Source organism: Rhincodon typus, unplaced genomic scaffold (assembly GCF_021869965.1).
Source record: "Rhincodon typus isolate 14 unplaced genomic scaffold, sRhiTyp1.1 hic_rhity00002002, whole genome shotgun sequence".
NCBI classification, from domain to species: Eukaryota; Metazoa; Chordata; class Chondrichthyes; order Orectolobiformes; family Rhincodontidae; genus Rhincodon; species Rhincodon typus.
This window is the reverse complement of record NW_025967640.1, coordinates 3,917-25,000: the sequence shown is the minus strand read 5'-3', so window position 1 is coordinate 25,000 and position 21,084 is coordinate 3,917. Positions and strand designations below refer to the sequence as shown.

The 21,084-nt window shown below is 41.5% G+C and overlaps 1 protein-coding gene across 1 annotated transcript; it reads right to left on the bottom strand.

Moving 5' to 3' along the window:
• Positions 1–5,296: 5,296 nt before the first annotated feature.
• On the bottom strand, positions 5,297–20,462 carry LOC125481404 (meprin A subunit beta-like; the record flags this gene model as incomplete). The annotated part of the gene is made up of 8 exons (XM_048592903.1): positions 20,436–20,462; positions 19,504–19,585; positions 11,375–11,393; positions 9,271–9,299; positions 8,260–8,310; positions 7,396–7,439; positions 7,194–7,272; positions 5,297–5,414 (listed from the first exon to the last, which is right to left on the bottom strand). Coding segments are annotated over exons 1-8 (449 nt in total), but the record flags the coding sequence as incomplete, so codon positions are not given.
• Positions 20,463–21,084: the final 622 nt, after the last annotated feature.

Genomic DNA, 21,084 nt, shown 5'->3' with positions numbered 1-21,084 from the left:
TCTCCTGCTCCTATTTTCTATGTTTCTGTTCCTTAACATGTAACAAAAGAAGTGTAGAGTACCAAAAATGAATGGGCAGCTTAACCAGGCATTTGATAGACCCTGAGGAACAAAGTACTTTGGTTCCACATCTTTTGTTCCTGCATTTTGTGGTATAAAACTGGTGGTGACATTTCCTCTTTGCAATTTCTATAATTGCATCCAGCCCACCCTGGTGCTTCATACTTTCAGAACTTTTAAGCACTCCTGATTTTAATCACTCCACCGTTGTGGCTGTGCCTTCAGCTACTCTGTCCTAAGCTCTAGAATTCAATCACTCAGCCCCTTCAACTGTCTCTCCTTTAAGACACTTCCTACCTACCTCTTCAGCCAAGCTTTTAAAATGTTGTCCTGATATATCCTCATGTGGCTCAATGTCAACTGTTGTTCTTGAGCAGTATTTGAGACATTTTATCTCGTTGTTACTGTTGTCTGTACCACATTCTTTGGTTTGGTACAATCAGTGGCAAGACTTTTAATGTACTGGCCAATGGTGTTTTCAGTGAAGGCACTGGGGGTGACTTTGAGCAGAGTGATGGGAGTTGGCTGAGTGAGGGGAATGGTACTCTCTGGAGTTGTGAAGAGGAACCCTGTTAGACTCGAAATATTAACTCTTTCTCTCTCCACACGTGCAGCTAGACCTGCTGACCTTCTCCAGCATTCTCTGTTTTTAAGTTAAGAATCCATCCACCTCTGTCTCAAAACTAATAAACAACCCTTCCTCCATCACTGTCTGAGGTAGAGTCCAAATTCACACAACCCTCTGACAGAAAAGGTTTCTCTGCATCACTGTTCTAAAAGGGTAAACCCCAAATTTAAAACTAGTGCCCCATATTTCTGGATGGAGCCCCACAACCACCTTGTCACTGTTTAGGATCTTATACACTTCAATCAATTCACCCCTTACTGTTCAAAACTCCAGCGGAAAGAAGCTCAGACTTTCAAAACTATCCTGACTGTAAGGGACTTTGGGATGTCACCTTTGTGGAAGGTGCTACCTCAATGAAAGTCTTTCTTCTTGCTTGAAGACCCCAAGAACACAACAACTAGAAGCAGGAGTAGGCCATTCAGCCCTTTAAGCCTGCTCCACCATTTAATACGATCAAGGCTGACCTTATCTTGGCCTCAACTCCATCTTCCTGCCCACTCTCCATAACCCTTCAATCCATTACTATTTAAAATTCTATCTGTCTCCTCCTTGAATTTATTCAATGTCCCAGCATCTACAATGCTTTGGGTTAGAAAATTTCACAGATTCATGACCCTTTGAGAGAAGTAATTCCTCCTTACATAGATAGACATAGAGGACATGCTGCAGATAGTGTTCCAGAAAAATAAATTATTTCTAGAGCAGCTTTCATGACATCTAGATGACCCAAAGCACTTAATAGCCAATGAAGTACTTTTTGACCTTTAGTTGCTGCTCTAAAGCAGGAAATGCAACAACCAAGTTGCACACAGCAAGCTCCCATAAACAGCAATGTTTTAATAAATACATTATTTCAATTTTCAGGTGTTGATGGGGAGGGGCTGAATACCGGGAAGGGCATCTTCTGCAAAATAATGCTATAGGATCCTTTAAATCTATCAGCAAAGACATGGATTTAATATTTCAGGCCCATAGACATTTACAGACAGAAGGAGGCCATTCAGCCCATAGTGACTGCACCAGCTAACGAAGATCTACACTAATTCCATTTTCCAGCTCTTGGTCCATAGCCCTGGAGGCTGTAGCAACACAAGTGAATATGTAATTATTACCTCAATGTAACAAGATTTTCTGACTCAACCATCCTTTCAGGAAGACAGCTCCAACAGTACAGCACTCTCTTATTACTATACTGGGAGGGTTCAGTCTGTTATGCTCAATTCAGTGGAACTTGTACTTTTTGACTCAGTGGTGAGAGTGCTACAAAATGTGCCACAGCTATGATTAGTTAGCTTTTTTTGGGGTGTTATTGGCTGTCATTGGACTATTGGACACCAGAATGCCTTGCTTTTCTGTAATTTGTTCTGTAGGGTCTGTCAGCTCCATCCAAATGATTGGAACAGGCGACCAAAGCTTGGCACTGCAACTCTCATGGCAAGTAGCACTTGCACCAATGCAACAACTTTTGTACGTCAGTCCAGAACTGGTCATTGAAAACATCAAACGGAAAGTTAAGATGATAATATTATAGTGAAACTACTCCTGACTTCATAGTAGCTTCAGAGAAGTCTTCTGTTGTCTAATAAAAGGGAAACAATTAAATCATTGTAAACTGGAAATGGCAAAATTATTGATTTGGCTGTGTTCATAAGACCATAAAGCCATTCGGCCCCTTGAGCCTGCTCTGTCATTCAATAGGATCACGGCTGATCTGAAATTCCCCACATCCACTTTCCTGCCCTTTCCCTCTAACCCTTGATGCCCTGACTGAACAAGAATCTAACTATATATCTATCCATCTGTCTATCTTTCTATCTATCTACCTATCTATCTCAGTCTTAAATGTACACAAGGACTTGTCTGCACAGCAACCCTCTAGGGGAAGAAATTCTTCCTCATCTCAGTCTGAAATTGGTGCCCCTTTATTCTGGGACTACACCATCCGGTCCTAGACTCTCCCATGAGGGGAAACATCCTCTCAGCATTGACCCTTGTCAAGCCCCTTAAGAATCCTATATGTTTCAATGAGATCACTTCTCATTCTTCTAAACTCTAGTGAGTAGCATCCCAACTTGTTTAGTTTTTGCAAAATTAAATGCACTGATTAAATGTTAGTAAGGGAACATGGGGCCAAGAAGAAGCCATTCAGCCCCTTCACCCTGTCCCCCTATTCATGGTCAATCTGTGAGCTAACTCCTGAAGCCCACTTTTGTCCCATAAGCCTTAATACCTTTGGCTAACTAAACAATTCACAACTGATTCAGCATGAATTGCTTTTTGTTCCAAACTTTTATCATCTTTTGTGTGTCAGTGAGATAGTTTTCTTTAGATTTTGAAGGCATCAAGGAGTATGGGGAGAAAGCATGAATCTGAGCATTGAGACAGAGGACCAGCCATGATCATATTGAATGGTCGAGCGGGCTTGAAGGGCCGAATGGCCTACTCCTATTCCTAGTTTCTATGTTTCTATGAAACCTTTCCTCATTTCACTCCTGAAAGAGCTGCATCTAATAAGTCGTGGGCTCCATTAGAAATAACCACGAAAACCTCAAATCAAATAGCCCTTTCACCTTCAAAGTTCCAGAAAATACAAGACTGGTGTAATTTTACCCTCATGGTTTCATCACCAGAATCCAAATATCATTCATGAAAAGCTCTGTCACTGCACTGCGCAATCTCCCCAATGCCAAATATCTTCCCTAAGGTGAATTGCTTACAGTAACTCCAGGTGTGGTTTCACTTAGGCGTTGTACAGTTTGTTTCCCCTTTTTCAGAAAATCGAGAATGCTGCAGTGCGGCTGTTGCCAAGTCCGGAACAGGGTGGTGGAGGCAGATTCAATTAAGGCATTTGGGAGGGGCTACTGGATGGTTATTTAGCTAGAAATAGTGTACAAGTGTATGGGGAAAAAGGCAGGAACCCAGCTTCAGGTAATGATGCTCATTTGGAGAGCCAGTGCTGACACGACGGACCAAATGGCCGCCTTCCATGTCATAACATTCTGTGATTCTGAATGGTTGGAAATGTGAAGATGAAGAGAAGATTTGATTGAGGTTTTCAAAGTCATGGGGAGCACTGGATGGAGCGACTAGGGAGAAAATGTTCCCACTCATAAATGGATTGAGAACCAAAAGGCACATTTTTACAGAGAAAAGAAGCAAATGGGAGGTGAGCAAAACTTTTTTCACTCGGTGATAGTTATGATCTGGAATGCTCTGCCTGGAAATGTGGTGGAGATGGGTTCAATTGGGACATTCAAGAGGGCATTGTTACTGTTTAAATAAGCATCCTGTGTGTATGGTTACAGGGAAATGCAGGAGATCAGCAGAAAGGTAGCATGCTAGAGACCTGGTGCAGCCATGATGGGCTGAACAGCCTCTTTCTGCACCATAAGAGTTCTGTGATTCCGTAAAGCTTGACTTGAACTCACTTGTATTCAAGTCCTCAGTATATAAGGGACAGCATTCCTTCAGCCTTTTCGATAACTTTCGGTACCCATTCACAGATGAACAAAACAGGTGAAGCCACATATTTTTGTGGACTTCCATTATTCTTATTATGTGACCACTTAGAAAGTCCCCTGTTTTATCCTTTTTATGTCAAAATTGGATGATCTCACATTTTGGCTACACTGAAATCCATTTGCCACCATTTTGACCATTCATGTAGTGCAGTGAAATTTCCTTGAAATTTTATGCAATTAAAATTTACAATTAAATCAGCTTGCACATGAGAAGTGTGATGATGCTATGGCTTTAAGAGGTGTCTTTTGACCTGGTTTCTTTTAAGAGAGAAATTGAACGAGAGGTACCGAGCAGTCTTTGATAACGTAAACAACTTGTGAGGCCATTTTTTTTAATGTTGGAACAATAGAAACAGCCTGGATGGGTGTGGCCAGCTCTCACAGACCAGGATTTCTAGGTTCTTTTTAGCTTTTAGATTCAGCAGAAGCTGCTTGAATCTTGAAGAAGTAGAAACTATTTTCTCCCCCTTTCGTGGTAACAGCTAGAAGCTGGGGTTTCTCTTCCTACTGTGGGCATTGCATGTGAGAAAATCCGATTTCTGAATTTGCCTTTTTGCCAAAGCAAGTGTTTATGGGATGTTACTATATTGGAACAGTTAATTAGTAACAGTTTCTGTATCTATTATTCAGTTAAGTTATCCAACAAGAGTTAAGTTATTCTAAGGTCTGCTTTCTTTTGTTGTATTTTAACTATAATGTATGAGTAAATTGTGTTTTGCTTAATGTCAAGTAGTTTGACTAGTCACACTGCATCTGGAACACATCCTTTTACATTTATCTTTAAAATAAAAAAAACATTAGGGGCTCGGCTACTTTCTTAAAATATTTTGAGGAGGTCTGGTCTGGTCGATAACAGGAGAGAATGCTGATAAACTGTCTCTTTATGCATGATTTGCAAAGTTGGAGTCGTTTGGTTTTCAATCCCTTTTTTTAAGGCAAGGGTATATTTGAGGAATCAAGTGCTTAAAAGTTGAGAGAATCCACTCAAGTCCAGCACACTGGAGGATGAAGAGGAAAGGTGTGAGTCTAGGTGAAGGGTGCACCAGTATCAGAGGCAAGACTTGAGAGAAAACAATGATGCCCTTACCCTCTGCCTTTCAATACAGAGATGTAGTTTTCTTCCCCCATCCAAGGCTTAAAGTCAATGCAGGATTTGAGGCGGTATTGTTCAAATGCTTTTAGGATCATACCTTTAGCATTTACATCTGCAAGAAAAGAAATTATTACCAGATGAGTCGCCATCACATAATCATACCACCATATGTTTGAGAACGGTCCAGAAACTGAACTGAACTAGTTATTTAATACTGTGGCTGCAAGAACAGGATAGAAGGTCAGAATCCTGCAGTAGGTACCACACCTCCTGATTCCCCAAAGCTTGTCCACCATCTACAAGGCACAAGTCCAGAATGTGTTGGAATACCCTAACAACCCTCAAGAAGCTTGACACCATTAAGGACAAAGCAGCCCGCTTGATTGGCACTACACCCACTGTCTCCATCACCACCACTCAGTAGCAGCAGTGTGTACCAGTTTCTTCATTCTCTCCTTTTGCTCCAGTTGCTTTAATTGTAACTTAATTGCAACTGTATATCACCTGAGTCCAATGTTTTACTCCCCAAAGTACTTGAACTCTTTTGTCTTTCATCTAAACTCAATTGCCTTGCTAGTACTTTAATTATCTCTGCCCTTGTTAGCTCTGCCAAGCAATGTGACCTCCAGTTTACCTGCCAAGTCAAGCAACCTTGGCTTTGAAATTTCCTTTAAGACTGCTGGGGACAACGCTGCCACCCGCAGGAAATGTTCTGCCGTTTCCAGTGCCATGTCTTAAATACAATCGAGAACGTGGTGTTTTCCTTCAATTGTGCTATTTACTAATACCACACCCAGATCGTCGTTGCCTCTGTCTCCAACCTAATACTCAGTGAGCCCCAAACTTCAACATGCTCACTGGGGTAGCGTTGTTGGAAATCAAGTCCCACTATTCCCAGGGTTATCACAAAAGTTAAAGAATTTAAGGTGTACAGATTATTCCCCAATTTACCAGTCTTCATACTCAGGTTCACAGAAAACACAGACCAGCTTTCAGCACTTAACAATACTTCCTATGTATTATAATGAAATAGACTCTCGCTGCAGTTATAAACCAGTATGTGCAGTTGGTACCCATGGAGAATGGCTTAAGATGTTGGTGACTGACAGAGATCAGGGGGTGCAAGTTGGGTTCATGTGGGTGCCCGCTCTGACTTTTAACTATCCAACACTTGCTAGAATGGGAAACTGCACATCCCTGAGACAAGGTGACATCAACTTTCTCCTCATCATCAACGTCATGTCGGGACTGGGAAGATTCCACCTTTGGTCACCAATACTGAAGCAAACTGATTTTTTAAAAAAAACTTCCTTCACAGGGTGAGGGCATCGCTACCTGGGCCAGATTTATTTACCCACCTTTAATTGCCCAGAGAGCAGTTGAGAGTCAACCACATTGCTGTGGGTCTGGAGTCATACGTAGGCCAGACTGAGTAAGGATGGCAGATTTCCTTCCCGAAAGGACATTGGTGAACCAGATGGGTTTTTCTAACAATAGATTCACGGCCATCATTAGACTCTTAATTCCAGATTTTTACTGAATTCAGATTCCACCATCTGCTGTGGTGGGATTCAAAACTGAGTCCTCTGAACATTACCTGGGGCTATAGTTGAGCGATAGTACCACATCACCTCCCCTGTTAATGGAATTTAAATTGCACCAGTCGCTGTAGTGGGAACTGAATCAATGTCGCAAGGGAGAGCGAGATAAGTAATCTAATGATATGACCAGTAAGTATTAACTATCTGCTAGGTGCTAATTTTAGCTGTTGCCTGCCTCCATTCCATCCCCAGCACTTCTCAAAGTCCTCATTGTCCCAAAATTTAAACATTCAGAGAAACACAAATTTAGATGGTAAGAGATTCAAGTCGATATTAGTATCAATACTTACGTAAATTATCTTCCAGATAATATGGAACTGTTTTTGGCCATCTGTATTTGTCACCCTTGATGGAGCTTCTATCAATCATCTGGGAACAAAAGAGAGCGAGACCAAATCAGTGACATAGGACTGCGAACATACATATAACACAGAACATGCATCTGAAGGAATGCAGCTGATGTTTGAGTGAACCTTTAGCTAGAAAGCTTACCTTGTGAATTTTGATGTCCCCTTCTTCAAGATTCAAGCCTAAGTCTGCAGAGGCAAAACATAAAGTTTGAGGGATTGGAGAAGGCACAAACTGATGTGGCAGAACAAATCGAGAACTCTGGGAGGTTTTAACTATCAGGAAGGATTGGAAAGAGAAGACTGTAAAGTGGATGACAGAGTTTGTGAGGGTAGATGTTGGGAAGATGTTTCCAGTTGTGGGTCAGTTCAACATCATGAAATTAAAAATAATCAGCTGCATTTCCAATAGGGAATTCAGGAGGAACATCTTTACCCTGAGAGTGGGGAGAACTTGCTGCTACACAGAGTGGATGAGCACGGTGAATATGTTTTTAGGAAGAAGCTAGATTGACACAGAAGTGAGAAATGAATAGGCGACATTTTGAGAAGGCGAAATACACGGAATAAATATTGGCACAGACCAGATGGATCGAATGATTGTGTAGATTCAATGTAATCCAACATTAAATTAGGTCAGACATCAGGGTACACTCATCAAAAATAAAAGGTGATGTACTTTTCTTAAAAAAAATGAAGAAGTAATCTCAAGTCAGCAGGGACACTGCACTTGGTCTGGGTGTCACTCAAATGTAATGGGAAGTATAATGCTGCCTGTAGTCAGCCAGTCTACAGTGCAAACCAGGCTGAGCAACAGCACGTGCCTCACCGATTGTACAGACAAGGAAGAAAATGTTGCAATGTGCCAAAGATGAGAAATCAAGATCAATTAAACATCTTCCACCCTAAGCAAAATTGCTCGACTCATAACATCGCACTGTCATTATTGTACTGCCCCACAAAGCAACTGAGAGATTGATTTCAATGGATAGAAAATAAATCCAATTACCTTCATTTACTTCAAATATGTCCTGATCTAATCCAGCATCAACATCCACTTCTAAAAAGAAATGAAAATGAATTTTAATCAATGATCTTTTTCTTAGAGGTTAGGAATATTATGTTGGGTACATAGAATGATACAATGCAGGAGGAGGCCATTCAGTCTCTCAGGCCTGTGCCAGCTCTTTAAGAAAGCTCTCCAATTTGACCCAATGTCCTTGCTCTTTCCCCATGACCCTGTAAATTTTTTTTCTCTCATCAGGCATTTATCCATTTTCATTTGGAAAATTCTTGTTTTTCTTTTCTCCTGTCCGGCAACAGAAATTATTTTGGCTTGTTTTTCTGTCTGCTGCAACAGATTCCTGCCTTCAATGGACAGCTCTGTGATGTGGAAGGGGTGGCATGCTGGTAATGTTACTGGATTAGTGATCCAGATATAATCCAGGCTAATAATCCGGGGGCATTGGTGGTGGGTGGTGAAATTTGGATTCAATAAAAGAAGGTCTAGAATTAATAGCCATCCTGATGACATTGGGTTCACTAATGTCCTTTAGAGAAGTAAATCCTGGGAGACCGCCATGCCAAGCCGAGAGGATGCCTCGTTGGGTCCGTGCTGAGGCTGAGAGCCTGAGTCTACGCTGAGGCCAGGAATTCAGGATATCACCAAGAACAAAGAAGAGAGAAATAAAACACAAAAGAGAAGAAAAAAGAATAAGAAACAGACAGAGTGGACAAATTCCAACTGAAGCATTCTACCCCATGACCATCTTGGATCTATCTATGGGTTGGAAGGACTATTGTTCTGAACTTTTTATTTCTCTATTGTTAATTTGTTCCTATGATCTGTAAAACTGGACTTTTTTATTTCTTTATCTTTCTAATTTTATTTTTCCTAAGAACTTGTACGAAAGAATTTGTACCTAGTGTGAATGGTGGCTTGCAAACTTTTCACTGCACTCATTTGAGTACCTGTGACAATACAGCTAATTCAAGTCAATTCAAATTCTATCATCCTTACCTGTTCCATGCTTGACTCTTAACTGGCGTCTGCAATAGGTGAAAAAGGCACTAAGTTCAAAGGTAATTTGTCTTGGTTTGAATTTGTTCTGTCGTTCTAACAGAATGTTTGTTCCCAACACAAATAAGGTCACCACAATCCATCTAAAAGTCAGGTCAGCATAGTATTACATTTTAAGCTAGTCGCAAGGTCCAGGAAAACACAGCAACAATTATAATCTGACTGTGAATTTCTTTGCAAATCAGTGCTTGAAAATGTCTACACAGGTACAGTGCGACATTAAAATTGTATTTACTGGTCATCAGATGGAAGGTGAGGCAGATACATGGGAACACCACCACCTTCAAGTTCCTCTCCAAACCATTCACCATCCTGACTTGGAAATATATCACCGTTCCTTCACTGTCTCTGGGTCAAAATCCTGGAATTCCTCTTTAATGGCATTGTGGACTGCAGCGGTTCAAGAAGGCAGCTCACCATCACCTTGTCAAGGGCAACTAGGGACGGGCAATAAATGTTAGCCCGAACAGTGATGTAGACATCCCATGAATGAAAATAAAAATCACCCTCTCTGGTTCCTCCAATGATGTGCAGATAACAGGACTGAAAGTTGTTTATAGTGCCTGTGTATGGAAAAATCAGGCATGATCTTAGGAAATGGCATGATGGGCTAAATGGGCTGAATGGCCAACTCTTGTGCTTTTTTTTATTTAGCTAATGCAAGTCTCTGAAGCTAAGTAATTGCTCCCTCAGTTGCTGAGCGTAAGGATGTTATTACATCAGGGGTTATGGATGGTAATTCTGTACCACTGTCGTAGGGTTTAATTAATCCATTTGCCCCCCGCTGTTGTACACCAGGTCTTGAGTTTTTCTAATTCTAAGCTGCATATTCTGAGAAAAGCACCAACAAAATCTACATTGAGAGCAGTAAACTCTATAGAGCTCCATGTAGCTCTGATCTTTGAAGAATTATTGACATAATTGTTCCTGAGGGGTTAAAAAGACAAGTAGCCAAGGATTCCTCACTGAATGAGGATGCTTGGTGATGCTGAAGGAATTTTGGGATGGTTGGGACCTAAGGAAAGTCTAAGCCAACAACTTAGCTGTTCTCAACACAAAAACAGAAATTGCTGGAAAAGCTCAGCAGGCCTAGCAGCATCTGTGGAAAGAAGTCAGGGTTAACGTTTTGGGTCGAGAGACCCTACTTCAGAGCTTTCAGTTTTCATCTTAGGTCTTCTGTTTATTGAAATTCAATGTGACTTAATTGAAGGCCTCAATGGTAAATAAACTAGAATATTGACATTAATATCCCAAAACAGCCCCAAATTCATTCTGATATGCTGCACTTCAAAAGTATTTAATTGATGGTAAACTACATGAGGAGGTTCTGAAGTAATTCAATATGCTAGACTATAGTTATTAAATGTAATTAGTATCAAAGTTCAATGGCAATTATGTAATATCATAAAGGTAAGTGAAAAATCCTTCTCTTTTGATGTACAAATGCAAGGGAACAACAATATTTGGTTACAACAACCATGTGCAATTATATATTGTCGTTCATGCAGTAAACTATCCAATGGCCTCCCACAAGAGTGTCGTATGACAGAATTGGATAAACAGCCATAAAAGAAGGCATTACAAGATGACTGAAAGCTCAGTCAACAAGGAAGAATTTGAGGAGCATCTCAATGGACAAGAGAGAGAGATGTCAAGAGGTTAGACGATTAGAGATTGCAAACCTTGTGGCACAGGACCGATATTAGAGTGGTTAAAATTGCAGATGTGCAAAAGGCTGGAATTAGATGAGTACAGATGTCTTGGAGGGTTGTGGAGCTGGAAGATATTACAAAGATAAAGTGGAGGGATTTGGAAAGAAGAATGAGAATTAAAAATTCAAGACATTGGCAGAGTGACTGAAAATTCAGAAATTAAGATTTAGTAGAACAGTTGGATGGAATTGTTTACACAAAGATTGATGGAATGGACGATGTAAGAGGGCTCAAGATGTAACTTGATCAAGGAGAAACACAGAATTCATGAAATATGTTTTGTTGTTGTATAAAATATCTTGACTTTTACCAACAAATGAACTCAAACTTACCGATCACTTGTGGTGTTGGCTAGTGAAAACATAAAGGAAATTGCAAATTAGAAAATGTTCTATTCTGTCAATGTCAGATACAATAAACGATGTAACAACAAACTTATAAACACATAATAAAATCAAACAGACTTAGTATGGCTTCATGAAGGAGAAATCATGTCTGACACATTTACTCAAATTCTTTTAGGCGATAACAAACAAGTATAGATAAAGGGGAAGCAGTGGAGGTAATATATTTCAATTTTCAGAAGGCGTTTGAAAAGCTACTACACATTATGCTACTTAGTACAATGAAAGCCCATGATGTTGGAGGTAGTATATCATGGATAGAGGACTGACTGGCTAATAGAAGGCAGAGAAAGTGGGAAATTTTCAGGATGGCAATATGTGGTGGTGTGCTACAGGGTTCAGTGCTTGGGCCACTGTTATACATTAATGACCTGGCTGAGGGAAGTGAATAAATGATAGACACATTTAATGAAAAAAAAAGACATTGGTGGGAAGGCAGGAGGTGAAGATGGCTTGGAGAGGAATATATTCAGATTAAAGGAATGAGCAAAAACTTGGTAGATTGAATATAAAATGGAAAAAGGTGAGGTTATGCATTTTGGCAGGAAGAATAGAAGATTTGAATATTATTCAAATTATGAAAAACTGAAAGGAGAGGTGATGGTCTAATTGTATTATCACTCAACTCTTAATCAAGAAACTCAACTCTTACCAATATTTATAGATGCACCGTAGAAAGCATCCTATCGGGGTGCATCACAGCTTGGTATGGCAACTGCTCTTTCCAAGACTGCAAGAACCTACGGAGAGTTGTGAACACAGCCCAGTCCATCACACAAACCAACCTTCCATCCATTGACTCCGTCTATACTTCCTGCTGCATCAGGAAAGCAATCGACATAATCTAAGACTCCTTCCCACCCCAGTTATACTCTCTTTCACCCTCTTCTGTCAGGCAGAAAATACAAAAGTTTGTATAACACATACAACAGATTCAGGAACAGCTTCATCCCCCCTATTATCAGACTTTTGAATGGACCTCTCAAATCTTAATGTTGATCTTTCTCTTCACTTTTGCAGCAGCTGTAACCTTGTATCCTGCACTGTGTTCTGTTACACTGATGCACTGGTACAGAACGATCCACCTGTAACGCACCTAAGACAACACTCTTCACTGTACCTCAGTACATGTGACAGTAATAAATCAAATAAATCAATGTCCTGGGGACCCAGGTTCGAACTGTCAGGGCAGGTGGTGGAATTTGGAATTAAAAATCTCCTGATGACCGCAATTCATTATCGATCGTCAGAAAAACCCATCTGATTCAGTAATGTACTTCAGGGAAGGAAGTCTGCCACTCTCACCTGGTCTGGTCTACACGTGACTCCAGACCCACAGCAATGTGGCTGACTCTCAATTACCCTCTGAAATAGCCTAGCAAGCCATTTAGTTGTATCAATCACAACAAAATCTCAAAGAAATGAAAGCAGATGGATCTCCTGGCACGACCTAGATATCAGGACAATGGCAGAAACAACCCTGTCCATCCCACAAAGTCCTCCTCACTAACATATGGGAGTAAGTGCCAAAATTGGGAGAGCTGCCTCACAGACTAGTCAAGCAACAGCCTGATATAGTCATACTCACAGAATCATACCTTACAGACAATGTCCCAGACACCACCATCACCATCCCTGGATATGTCCTGTCCCACCGGCAGGACAGACCCAGCAGAGATGGTGGCACAGTGGTATACAGTCGGAAGGGAGTTACCCTGGGAGTCCTCAACATTCATTCTGGATCCCATGAGGTCTCGTGGCTTCAAGTTAAACATGGGCAAGGAAACCTCCTGCTGATAATCACATACTGTCCTCCCTCAGCTGATGAATTGATACTCCTTCATGTTGAACAACACTTGGAGGAAGCACTGAGGATGACGAGGGCACAAAATGTACTCTGGGTGGGGGATTTCAATGAACACCACAAAGAGTGGCTCAGCAGCAGTACTACAGATCGAGCTGTTCGGGCCCTATAGGACATAGCTGCTAGACTGGGTCTGCAGCAGGTGGTGAGGGAACCAACAAGAGGGTAAAATACACTTAACCTCATCCTTACCAAACTGATGGCTGCAGGTGCATCTGTCCATGACAGTAACAGTAAGGGTGACCATTGCACAGTCCTTGTGGAGACGAAGTCCCGCCTCCATATTGAGAATTCCCTCTATGGTGTTGTGTAGCACTATCACCGTGCTAAATGGAACAGACTTTGAATAGATCTGGCAACTCAAGCCTGGGCATACAGGAGGCGCTGTGGGCCATCAACAGCAGCAGAATTGTACTCCAACACAATCTATAACCTCATGGCCTGGCATATCCCCCACTCAACATTACCATCAAGCCAAGGGATCAACCCTGGTTCAATGGAGAGTGCAGGAGGTCATGCCAGGAGCAGCACCAGGCATAGCTAAAAATGCGGTGAAAACCTGGTGAAACCACCAAACAGGACTATCTGCATTCCAACCAGCATAAGTAGCAAGAGATAGAAAGAGCTAAGCAATCCCACAACCCACAGATGAGATCTAAGCTCTGCCGTCCTGCCACATTCCGTCATGAATGGTGGTGGATGGTTAAAACATTCACCGGAGGAGGAGGCTCCACAAATATCCCCATCCTCAATGATGGAAGAGCCCAGCACATCAAAGCAATTAATCAGGCTGAAGCTTTTGCAGCAATCTTCATGATCCATCTCAACCTCCTCCTTTGGCCCACAGCATTACAATCCCCAGTCTTCAGACAATACAGTTAAATTCAATTCACTTCACATGATACCAAGAAACGGTTGGAGACACCGGATACTGCAAGGGCTATGGGCCCTGACAACATTCCGGCAATAGTACTGAAGACTTGTGCTCCAGAACTTGCCGCTCCCCTAGCCAAGCTGTTCCAGTACTGTTACAACATTAGCATCTACCCAACAATGCAGTAAATTGCCCAAGTATGTTCTGTACACAAAAAGCAGGACAGATCCAACCCAGTCAATTACTGCCCCATCAGTCTCCTCTCGATCATCAGTAAAGTGATGGAAGGTGTCAGTAACAGTGCGATCAAACAGCACCTGCTCAGCAATAACCTGCTCAGTGACGCCCAGTTTGTGTTCCGCCAGGGCCACTCAGCTCCTGACCTCATTACAGCCTTGGTTCAAACGTGGACAAAAGAGCTGAAGTCCAGAGGTGAGGTGAGAGTGACAGCCCTTGATATCAAGGTTGCATTTGACTGATTACGGCATCAAGGAGCTCTAGCAAAACTGGAATCAATGGGTATCAGGGAGCAAACTCTTCAGTGATTTGAGTCATACCTTGCACAAAGGAAGATGGTTGTGGTTGTTGGAGGACAATCATCTCAGCTCCAGGACATCTCTGCAGGAGTTCCTCATAGTAGAATTCTAGGCCCAATCACCTTCAGCTGCTTCATCAATGACCTTCCCTCCATCATAAAGTCAGAAATGGGGATGTTCGCCGATGATTGCACAATGTTCAGCACCATTTGTGAGTGCTCAGACACTGAAGCAGTTCATGTTCAAATGCAACAAGATCTGGACAATATCTAGGCTTGGGCTGACAAGTGGCAAGTAACATTCACGCCACACAAATGCCAGGCTATGACTATCACCAATAAGAGACAATTTAACCACCGGCCCTTGACATTCAATGATGTTACCATCACTGACTCCCCCACTATCAACATACCAGGGGCTATTATTGACCAGAAACTCAACCGGACTCACCACATAAACACAGCGGTTACAAGAGCAGGTCAGAAAGTAGGAATACTGCAGCGAGTAACTCACCTCCTGACTTCCCAAACCTGCCCACCATCTACAAGGCACAAGTCAGGAGTGTGATGGAATACTCCCCACTTGCCTGGATGGGTGCAGCCCCAACAACACTCAAGAAGCTTGATACCATCCAGGAAAAAATAGTCCACTTGATTGGCACCACATCCACAAGCATCGACTCCCTCCACCACCGACACTCAGTAGCAGCAGTGTGTACTATCTACAAAATGCGCTGCAGAAATTCACCAAGGATCCTCAGACAGCACCTTCCAAACACACGGCCACTTCCATCTGGAAGGACAAGGGTAGCAGATACATGGGAAAACCACCATTTGCAATTTCCCCTCCAAACTACTCACCATCCTGACTTGGAAATATATCACTGTTCCTTCAGTGTCGATGGGTCAAAATCCTGGAATTCCCTCCCTAAGGGCATTATGGATCTACTCACAGCACATGGACGGCAGCGGTTCAAGAAGGCAGCTCACTACCACTTTCGTTACCAAGGGCAACTAGGGATGGGCAATAAATGATGCCGATGTCCCACAAATGAATTAAAAAATTGCATAAATCACAAAAAAGCTAGCATCCAGTTTCAGCACGTAATAGAGAAGGCAAATAGAATGAAGTATAAGAATAGGAAGGTCTTCCTAAAACTATACAAGGCACTGGTCAGAGCACAGCTAGAATACAGTCAACAATTTTGGGCTCCTTAGCTAAGGAAATTTAGACTGGCATTGGAGGCAGACGAGAGAAGGTTGATAATGGGTATGGAGGGTTTTTTTATTAGGACAGGTTGAGTAGGTTGGACCTGTACTCATTGGAGAAGAAAGAGAGGAAATCTTATTGAAACATATAACATTCTGGGGGACTTGACAGAAACCTTGCTTCGTTTTGTGGGGAAATCCATGCTGAAAGTGAATATTATTTCAGAATAATGGGTCACTCTTGTAAGACAAGGAAGAGGAGGAATTTCTCGTCTCAGGATAGTGAATCTATGGAATTCTTTATCACAGAGGGTTGTCGAGGCTGGATCATTAAGTATATTCAAGGCTGAGATAGACAGATTTTAACCAGTAAGGGGTAAGGAGAAAAGGCAGGAAATGGAGTTGAGAATGCTCAGGTCAGTCATGATCTCATTGACTGGCAGAGCAGGCTCAATGGGCATCTTATGGTCTTATCATCATAGAGACATAGAATTAAAACAAATCGGAAAGAGGCCAATTGTTCCATTGAGTCCATGTCAACAACAAGAGGTTAGTACTTTCCACAATACAAACCCAATTAATGAAATTGCTTATTTGAAATGAGATTTATAAATCTGGGAGAAATATATTAACTGTACATTCTCTAAGTGAGTTTTAATTTCTAAGTTAGGGAGAAAGGTTCATAAACAAGGAGTGCTGGAGAAACTCAGTGGGTCTGGCAGCATCTGTGGAGAGAGAAACAGAGTTAACATTTTGAATCCAGTGACCCTTCATCATAAACTCCAGATGCTGCCAGACCTGCTGTATTTTTCCAGAATTCTCTGCTTTTTTTTTTGCAGATTTCCAGCATTTGCAGTTCTTTATGTTTATTGGAGACACATTCATATTGTTTTTATCAAAGAAAGACATCATTTCCCCAATGGCAGATTCAAACAGCAATCTTCTTTACCGTGTCATGTGGCCAAACTTATTGTTTAGGCTATTATGCAGAATACTTTTTATTCTCCAAACTACTCTCAAATCAACTTTAATTCTTAATAATTAGCAATTGAAATTTAAATATTTTTTGTAAAAAAGGTTTTGAAATGGTGGCTGTATTATCTTTGGGTGACTTGCTCATCTTTTTTTATAATCAGAATCCCCTCAGTGCAGGAAGAAGCCATTCAGCCAATGAGTCTGCACTAATCCTCTGAAAAGCATCCCACCCAGACCTAACCCCAGTCCATCCCATAACCCCAATGGGTTTTCTACCATGGCTAACCCATCCAGCCTACACATTCCTGGACACTACAGGGTGATTTACTTTTTAAAGCATGGCCAATCCACCTAACCTGCATCAGGAAAACAACCAACATAATCTAAGAACCCCTTCCCACCCCAGTTATACTCTCTTCCACCCTCTTCCGTCAGGCAGAAAATACAAAAGCTTGTATAACACATACAACAGATTCAGGAACAGCTTCTTCCCCACCCCTGTTATCAGACTTTTGAATGGACCTCTCAAAACTTAATGTTGATCTTTCTCTTCACTTCTGCAGCAACTGTAACATTGTATCCTGCGCTGTGTTCTGTTACACTGATGCATTGGTACAGAACGATCCACCTGTAACACACCTAAGACAACACTCTTCACTGCACCTCAGTACATGTGACAGTAATAAATTAATGCCCTGGGGACCCAGGTTTGGACTATGGGAGGAAACCAGAACACCCAGAGGAAAGCTATGCAGACACAGAAAGAATGTACAAGCTCCACATAGACAGTTGCCTGAAGGAGGAATTGAACCCAGCTCTCTGGTGCTATGAGGCAGCACTGCTAACCACTGAGCCACCAAGCTGCCTAAGCTCCCTTCCTTCAAAGTATGTGGGCATTGCTGGAAAGGGCAAGCTCCCTTGGACTCAGAATGCAGTAGAGTTATCAGGAGGGTCAGGGTCTCCTTAAACGTTCACTCCATCCAAGACAATTGGCTGCTAATCTTTCTTATAATACAGAGACCAGAACCATGCATACTCTTTGGTTGACCGCAATGCCTCAAACACCTTTTTGTAAGGATGGGGAAATCCAAATTTTCAGTCACATTTTTTCGTGAAGAATTGTTTTCTGATGTACTCCCTCAACAGCCTCACCCTGATATCAAAGCTTTTGCCCTTGTTTTCTGGACCATCGCCTATCAGAGGAAATCATTTCTGACTATTGTTGCGAAGTTGGGTATTTGTAGATTGGAAGGTAAGATGTTAGAATTTGATGTTTGTAAGATGATAAGGGGGAAGAATGCGTGGTCCCTTTAAATGATGAAGTGTTTTTTAGGCTTGGAGATTTAAAAAAAAAGTCTCCAGGTAGCAGCAGATACACAGAGAGTTCTTGAAATTGAAACATTGTATCAAAAGGCTATACTTTGAGCAGGCAAAGCAACATTTTTACCAAGACAAAAAGTTTTTGAATTTAGCCAATTAATTTAAACCAGGCTCTGCATACCAAAACCCAATTAAATGTAAATCTGATGGTTTTGACAACCTAGGACTAATCCTATTGTCACAAATCAATAGGGCATCAAGGGTAGAAAAGAAGAGGGCATTTGAAAATCAGGGTGAGTGTTGACTGTCAGCTGCCAAAAGAAGAGCTCTCAGCTATAAAAGAAAGAATCACTGGCTCTCACAGAATTCTCTAAGCTCTTATAAAACCAGCATCTAAACTAAAGGTAGAATAGCACTCTTAGCCAATATTCCTGACACAAGAATTTGAGGAAGGAAGGCATTCCTGACTGGAGGACAGCAGAGAAGGCAACGAATGTTCCAGAAGACTTAATCTGACTGTAATTTTGAGAGATTAAGTTTTAATTTTTTTATTAATTTGACTTATATAATTGGGATTTGTATCTATTGGAAAAGCATACCTTTAGAATTTTGTTTTATTCAGAAGTAGATAGTAGTTAAGGGGGAATCGCTTGGTTTGTTAGTAGCTCTGACATTTTTTTCGCAATAGAGTTAGATAAATAAATTGTTACTTGCTGATTATAGAGTGAATGAAAGGATTTTATTTTATTTAACCACTCCTTTATAACAGATTGGGAGGTGAGAGGCAGTTTATACCACTTTTCACACTTCTTCATAACAGATTATGAGGCAAGGCAAGTCACTCTGGGTGTTTCAGTTTTAGTTACTGGGAGGGAGGGATGGTGGTCAACCTCTGCTTCATAATATATTCGACCCTATCCATCCCTATAAACCTTATAAACACCTCAAATAGATGAACTATTAATCTTACAGAAACAAAACCAGAAATTGCTGGCAAAGCTTAGCAGGTCTGGCAGCATCTGTGCAGAGAAATCAGAGTTAATGTTTCGGGTCGAGTGACGCTTCAAAGGCTGGTTACAAGTTCAGTCTATGCAACCTGTCCCTATAATTTAACACATTTTTTGCCCCAGATGTAACAATAACTTTTCGCACGAAAAATCAATAATCATCACGTTACTGAGACAAAATGCTTTTGAGTTTTACAAAGATATGAACGTTAGTCACCTTTGATTAATCATTGCAAGGAGAGAAAGGTGATTATTGTTTCTCTGTTAACTTACCAAAGCAAATGTAACAGTTGAGACCGTGGCAAAGCACAAAGAAAAGTAGAAAAAGCTGGAAGTCATGCTGTCTGAGGTGTATCTATCTCTGTGTGATTTGGGACTTTAGTACACGACTTGTTAGTTTGCACAAGGACTTTGACACTCAAATGCTTTGACAGCAGAAAAGTGACAGTGGGAGATTGCCAGTCTTCTTTAAGGAAAGGGAATGTTGGTGAACTTGTGCACTTGTCTCACATAATTAAATCAGGGAAATATTCACATATGTTGCAAACAATCTGAATACTGAGAATCATATTTAGGGCAACTTTCATAAATGACTATGTTCATGACAACCTCTGATAATATCATTTTCCATTTGGGTGTCCATTCTGAGTTTATTGTTTTTAATTTACAATCTCTTCCACAAACATCAGTACTGGCATTATCTGATTGGGCACTGAAAAAATAGTGGGAAAAGTGTGCTGTAAAAGACCGTTGAGATATATTACAAGACAAGTATTAATTATTGTCTCTTTTTTATTCTTCCATGGACTAGTCATGTAAGTACAGTGGCTACAAGAACAAGCCAGAGGAGTAACTCACCTCCTGACTCCCAAAAACCTGTCCACAATCTACAAGGCACAAGTCAGGAGTGTGATGGAATACTCCCCACTTGCCTGGATGAGTGCAGCCCCAACAACACTCAAGAAGTTTGGCACCATCGATGACAAGGCAGCCGCTTGATTGGCACCACATCCACAAACATCCACTCCCTCCACCACAGACGCTCAGTAGCAGCAATGTGTACTATCTACAAGATGCACTGCAGGAATTCACCAAAGATCTTTAGAAAGCACCTTCCAAACCCACAATCACTTCCATCTAGAAGGACAAAGTCAGCAGATACATGGGAACACCGCCAACTGCAAGTTCTCCTCCAAGCCACTCACCATCCTGACATGGAAGTATATCGCCATATCTTCAGTGTCACTGGGTTAAAATCCTGGAATTCCCTCCCTAATGGCATTGTGGGTCAATGGACTGCAGTGGTTCAAGAAGACAGCTCACCACCACCTTCTCAAGGGCAACTAGGCATGGGCAACAAAAGCTGGTCTAGCCAGCAATGTCCACCAATGGACACTGCACAACAATCACCAGACAGAAATGTTCCCTCCCAGTTGGGGAACACTTCAGGGGTCAAGGACATTCAGTCTCCAATCTTTAGGTAAGTGTCCTCCAAGGTGGCCTTTGAAATACACAACAACGCAGAATCGCCAAGCAAAAACTTATAGCCAAGTTCTGTACCCATAAAGACAGCCTCAACTGGGATCATGGGCTCATGCTGCACTACATGTGACCCCACTACACTGTTCTGTATCTGTAAAATCTTCCTTACTGTCCTGTTTTGACACCATCACCTTGATAACTAGCTATGGTCTCTCTACCTTAACTAATTTGTACAGTTTTGGAATACTTGTTACTTTGGTTAAATCCTCAGCATGCGACTCTTACATTTATCATATTATTCCAGCCGTTTGGTTTGGCTCCAGCACCACCTTATTTTTAATTTTTTGTAACTACCTCTCTGCCTCAATTCAT